General features: G+C 32.0%; 1 protein-coding gene across 1 annotated transcript; it reads right to left on the reverse strand.

The window, feature by feature from the left end:
- Nucleotides 1–1,579: 1,579 nt before the first annotated feature.
- LOC110702954 lies at nucleotides 1,580–5,549 on the reverse strand. Its single transcript, XM_021880718.1, has 2 exons — nucleotides 5,263–5,549; nucleotides 1,580–2,296 (listed from the first exon to the last, which is right to left on the reverse strand). The coding sequence occupies exons 1-2, from the start codon at nucleotides 5,422–5,424 to the stop codon at nucleotides 1,739–1,741; spliced, it is 720 nt and encodes a 239-aa protein (XP_021736410.1). The 5' UTR covers nucleotides 5,425–5,549; the 3' UTR covers nucleotides 1,580–1,738.
- Between the last annotated feature and the right edge of the window lie 1,186 nt (nucleotides 5,550–6,735).

Consider the following 6,735-nt stretch of genomic DNA (forward strand, 5'->3'; position numbering starts at 1 on the left):
TTTTAATTTTTTTTAACAGAAATTATACACAAGTTTGATTGTAATTATTTTAACTCAAAAAAATTTGAATTACCACCTCAAACCTAATTTTGGTTCATCATAGAGACAATAATTATCGATCTATAACATAATAATTAGGAATTACAAATGCAAACTTGATAGAAATTAACAATTTTATGACATTCACATATTTATAAACAAAAAAAATACTCAAAAATTACTTCAAGATTCCAATCGCGATGAAGATGATGACAATGGAGGATGTTACAATGGTGACGAATTGGAGAATATCCAAAGTAGAAGGACAAAGAAGTTTAAAAGTTGAAGAAAAGTGAGATAAGAAAGAAAACTAACTTTTAAGGAAAGGAAAACAAAAAGAAGGAGAGAGAAAATTTCGAATTGAGCTGAAAATAGAGGAGAAAGAAAATTAGTAGATGTAAAAAAGAAGAAAAGAGAGAGTTGAGATATAAGGAATAAGGAAAAAAAAATGTATGTTCAAATTTGAACTACTATATGTTCATATGTGTCTATTGTAACTAGCTTAGCTGCACAAGCATATAGCTAAGAGTTTGCGTATAGACTATTTTGCTTGTATTAGACATGATTTAAGCATATTGGGCTTGGGTCCAATTACAAAATAAGATCCAAAGTGGATGACCATTTTGATACCTAAACACGGTTAATATTCAGCACGCTTCTTTTAGCATATATGTTTAGTGTTGGATCAAAATTAATACTAACAACTTACTCAGCATTTTGCATCCATTCTTAAAACTCTAACCTTGCTCCCCTACCCCTAGAAATTTAATCCGTAAATTGATAGATAAATTGAGCTCTAATAAGGTCAATGAAATCCTCCTTTTTTTTTCTCTCTGAGCAGAGTACTAATAACAAAAAATGTGTTAGGGTTGGTGAGTGCACAGCGAAGTAAATTAAAAATGTAGAGATTGATAAAATTATTAAGAGAATGATAAAGGCAAGAAAAGTAGTACAAAAATGAACACACAATATTTAACGTGGGAAAAATTATCCAAAAAAACCCCACGAACGACGAGCACCGAAATAAGTTATTATATGAAAATAGGAGAGTATAATAACCCTTGAAAGGATGAGTAGTACAAGAGAGCTCTCACTATAAGAACTCACAAAGGAGTAGTGCAGAAATAGGAATAGTGGATTTGTAGAGAGGTCTATAGTACAATGAGGTGTAGTATGTAGGAAGGCTAGTGTGTAAGGTATGGCTTCTTATGTGTGTGTATGTCTTGAATGCCCATGACTCATATTTATAGTAGTCGATGGAGCTTAGAAGAAATGGCTGAAATATTCTAGAAATTCCTCCATCATTCTTGTAACAATGATGTTCTAGAAATTTCATGAACCATGTATTATATTCTAATTGCTTCTAATGTCAATAATGCTCTAAAACATTTGAGTAAGTTATTATTCTAGAGAATTCATGAGCAAGTAATGACCTTGCTTGATCATTTCGAAAGCTTCTAGAATATCCACAACACTCCACCAAATTAAAATAATGGGTCTAGTAAATTTGGCCCATACCCAACAAAATGAGAAGCTTATAAAAACATAAATAGTAAGTGAATTCCTTCATAGCTCAATGTAACGCTAGTATATTACACAGACAGGCATTCATATTTAATCAGTAAATGAAAAAAGAATGAACAAAAAGTAAAGATGTGACGTATACACTCTACTACAGGCGGCTTCCAACAAAAATAATTTATATGGTTGTAGCAGGGTTTTTAAAACTATAATCTATGTCTTTCATGGACTCACAGTGAAGTTGACGCGTAAAATCATTGGTAGTGTCCAGAAAATATAGCACAAAGGTTATTAAGCAACAACAACCGAACATAGGGATGGGTCCAAAGATCCATAGGAAGAGGGGGAAGGATAAGTAGAAGGCTCGCAAGCCAAGAGTCCAGAAAAAACTCCCTCTGTTCAAGCTTCGAGCAGCATATTCCATAGCTTCTCTTTTGCCTTGTGATGTAGGTAAGGTAGCCAAGAAACTCACATGCGCGTAATATCTAAGTGACTGGACATTGCAGAGAAAGGCTACAAGGAAACAAATGATGAGTGCAAAATACTTGACTGCTGACATGATCTGGCTCTTGTTGCCGAATACTAGTCTGGAGGATGCATTCGTAACTGTTGAGGTGCTGCTCACAAAGACGCCGATGACTGAGCTCAGAGTAATAGCTGTAGTTGCCAATAGGGTTGATGCCATCATATTGTTGCGAAATGTTTGAACCATTAAAACACCATTTTTTACGGGATCCTAGAAGCAAAACCATTGTATTCAACCACCAGAAAGTATATTCCCCATAATACTATCATCACTGCACATTCAATTCATGCAGAGAACCATACACACAGACAGCTACAAACAGTACTATAATAAGTTCAGTTTACAGTTTATATTGTCTTCATCAGATATATCACAACTTGTTCCTGCCATATGATACGTTGTTGAATTAATGTCGTAATTTTTCCCTGTTTCAGAAAATAATATAAATTCCCTAACACTTACAATTTTAGGCTCCTACTTCTTTCAATATTAGCTAGGCAAGTTGATCGGTATATTAATAATCGACAATGACTGCAAAAGATGAAAAACCCAAACCAATATATCTGACTATCTAAGCTTCCTCTTATTAAACAAAATGTTTTCTAATATTCCATATGTTCTTAATTACAATTTAGTAGACATTGTTTTTCGTGAGCTTCATGATGCTCGCAGTAAAAATATCTGATTCCATTTTATGCAGTTTCAGTTGTTTTCCTTGTCATAGGGCCCGTTTGGCAACAATTGATAGCTGATATCTGTAGCTGATTGTATTAGTTGGTTTTATCTTGAAAGAGAGAACAAGTTAGCAAATATAGTAGATTCAAATAAGCTAGCTTCACCCAAGAACAAAAATTCCGGGCAAACTCACCTTAAAGATACTGTCCTTGGTCCCACAAAATGGCCGGCGCAAGATGGATCAGTATTGGTTGATACAATTGCTTGGTACACTAAGTACTGGATGTTTAGGCACCTAAAGTCATATCTTATCTAAAAAAGTAACTTCTAGCTTCTGCTTAATGTACTAAGCATTGATATTCATCCTTCCCCAAGGATACGAAGATAACTTATATAGAGGAGTTCTATGAAGAGGAAATGAAGGACATCAAAACTTTCATACTGGTTAACCAGGATGCCATCAACAAAGGTGGTATATTCGTTCACGACATCAGAAATAATGAGAACTGCAGCACCCTCTGATGGTTTTGCTAACTGGCATAATGTAGTTTGCTACAAGTTTGCTCGATATTGGAATCAAAATGAATGCAATGGCACATTGGCACCTGAAAAGTTTAATGCTAAGGACATAAGCTTTTGGGATTCACTTGTACAGAATTTAGTGACATTGACAAATTGGAATCCTTCACAGAATATTTCTTTTCCCCACTTATTTCCTTTTCTAGGTTGTACAAACTTTTGTTCGTTTTCAACAAAATCATCTTAGTTTTAATCATCTACCCCCATTCCTTGGACCAAACACCTAGGATATTCCAATTATCAAAGGACAAGAAACCTAAGGAATCCAAGAAAACTTTAGTTCATATTTCTTTTGTAAATGTATTAAATCTTTAATGTCAAAGCTTGTAATTATGCTGTTATGCTTTAGAGAGTTCTGAGTCTGAATTACAGCAGTCCCACACATGCGCACATCAAAGAAGATTAGAGCAGTAGCAGCAGATATAGTACAGCAAGCTAAGAAGATAATTAAGACTAAAGTGAGCATGATAATCCAGAGCTGCATAAACAATCAGCATTCCTCAGGCAACAAATTTGATACAATATAATATAATCAGAGGTTTCATACAGCAGACGCGAGTTGCAATTAACCTGACCTGAGAAAACTATCTTTAATACTAAAAAAAACAATAGCAAGTTTCAGCAGCTCTTCTCTGAATAAACACAGAACCAGTGCTGCAGGAAGGCTATTTTGTCTTTTACCTTACTTATGCTTGATATCATTAAATACTTATTTAGTGATTAATTGTAATTAATTGAAGATTATTGATAAAATCAAATCCTCAAAGAAAAATAATAAGAATATGATAATATTCCTTCTCTTTGCAGCATGACTCACCAATTCACTCATGAATTTATCTTCCAATGAATCCAATCACTATAAATCATTACTCCTTTATTACATATTTACATAGAATTATGACTTAATTGATTTTTTAATACTAAGTCAACCATCTTTTCTTATCACTATCGTACAATACACCTTGATTTTCACAAAAGAATAAAATAAATAAATAAATAATTGTATTATCTTTGAATATACTGTCAGCATATATAAGAATATAACATTATTAAATAAAATAAAAAAAATAAAAAATAAATAAAAAATAAAAAAATACAGCACAAACTATTAATTTTTTTTTTTTTTTTTCAAGGGCGTAACAAAAGAAAAGAAAAGAAAAAGGTTTATTCAAGCTGAAATAGATAATTTAGAACAATATAATTTAAGTGAAATCTCCACATGTGTACATTAAAGGTCTATGTTTCATTAAAAAAAAATAAAAAAAAAATTACTAGTAATTTTCAGATTTAATTAATTTTAATAAGGTGAATGAACAGTCACATACTATAAATTCAACAATGCCAACCAAAAATTTACACTTGTCATAAAATCGTAATAAACAAATATATGAAAATACTCCTACTGCAGGCAGTAGCATGACTCACCCATGAATCTATCTACCAATCATTAAAAATCAGAACGCCTATGTTACATAGAATCATTTCTTATTTGATTTTTTTTAATACAAAATCAGCAATCTTTGATAATTTGATTACACTATCTTATAATGTACCTTAAAATACAAAACAGAAACAATATACTATTATCTTGGAATATACTGTCAGCATATAAATAATCGCAAAATGTAAAAAAAAAAAAAAAAAAAAAAAACAGAAAAAAAAAAATAAAGCACATTCAATTACGAGTAACAATAAACGATTTATTCAAGTTAGTATCAAATAACTTTGAACAATATAATCGAATTTTCAAAGAAATTCTCTTCGTCTTAATAAGTTCAAATCAAATAATATTGGACGATAAATTTAACAAATATTCAAAACTTAAACAAAAATTAACCAAAATCTGATCATGTAATATAATATTATATTCAAACTTCGAAAATGTAAAAATTGATGATGGTGAAAGGAGAAAGAGAGCTTACTTCCATTAAACAGAATAGCCATTGGGTACGACTCTCAGCGTTAAGGCCGATAACAGTGTTTCGGGGATTACGCTTGATAGTAATGACTAACCAAACGTTATACACAGCAAACACGAACAAACCCAATGAAACTAGCACAAAATCGAGTTGCTTCACTTCCATTTTAGGACGAAAAAAAGACAGATTGAATGGATTGTGTTTCTCTTCAAAAGGTTGAAAAGAAAGCAAGAAAGCTAAATAGAGTTGTCAAATGAAAGAACAGGAAACAAGTGTCTTAACAATGAAAGCAATATCCCGCGGAAAATGATTCCTTTAATAACGGTGTTCGAATACGACGTTTTTTTTTAAATGGCGGAGTAATAAATAAACAAGCATTTTGTTTGATTTCGACAGCTGAGTCCTTTACTAATTACTATTGGACATTTGTTACTTTATTTGGTTATTATAGTGGGATCTCGCTGTTTAATGGAACATGAATGTGATGTTTATTTAAAGTCAAATTCTTACGCTAACAACAATTCGTTTTGCAATTTATGACTAGAAGTCTAGAACTACAATTTATACGCCGTTTCTATTTCATTTGACTACTCAGAGTCACAACCTTTGAGAATTGAGACCCGTAATAAAACACAAATTCCTTAAAAAGGCGAATGTACGTTAATTTATTATAAGACGAATTAAAATTATCATAAAATTATTTAAAGTTACCCTTTATACTACAAAAGTTATTATTTTTTTAATAATAAATTTTATCTTATAAGAACTTATAATGTATTATATTAATCAAATTAGCCTTTATAGTATGTAATTATAAATCTATAAGAAATTACACATTAAAATAAAGTTCAAACCAACGATAAATTAAAAGTACCCTTTAAATGGTCAAAGTTACCATAAAAATAGTTAAAGTTACCATTAAGCTAACCGTCTTACAATCAAATTAACGTACACCCACAATACTCAAGACTTATTGGTGATAAAAAGAACATTGTCAATTTTTAAATCAAAGTGTGAATTCAAGTTCGTTTGGTATCACTTTTGTTTAGGGTAAAAATACCCCCAACACGTGGTCCAATCCTATAGTGACACGTGGCCTAATAGCAATGCGACACATGTCCTAATGGGAAGATGACACATGGCAAATAAGAGCACCTGAATGAGAGAAAGACCTCCTTACATCAGGAGGCCCAAATCTCGGGGAAAGCGCTAGGGAGGGGTGGATTGAGACATCATTTATTGCATAAGCAAAAGAGCTCTAACTTCTCTCTACTTTCTCTCTCTAAAACTTTTCGTTTTTTTATCAGTAACTTGATCATCGGAGGCAAATATTCTGTCAAACGGAATATTCGTTGTTTTGCAGGTGTCCAAGATTGTCAAACTGTGTTCAAGACCTATATCCCGAAGGATTCTAAAAAACCCCCAAAACATTTGGCGCCGTCTTTGGGAATACATGTCTGAAATGGCTAAAGATGG

Source organism: Chenopodium quinoa, unplaced genomic scaffold (genome assembly GCF_001683475.1).
Source record: "Chenopodium quinoa cultivar QQ74 unplaced genomic scaffold, ASM168347v1, whole genome shotgun sequence".
NCBI lineage: Eukaryota > Viridiplantae > Streptophyta > Magnoliopsida > Caryophyllales > Amaranthaceae > Chenopodium > Chenopodium quinoa.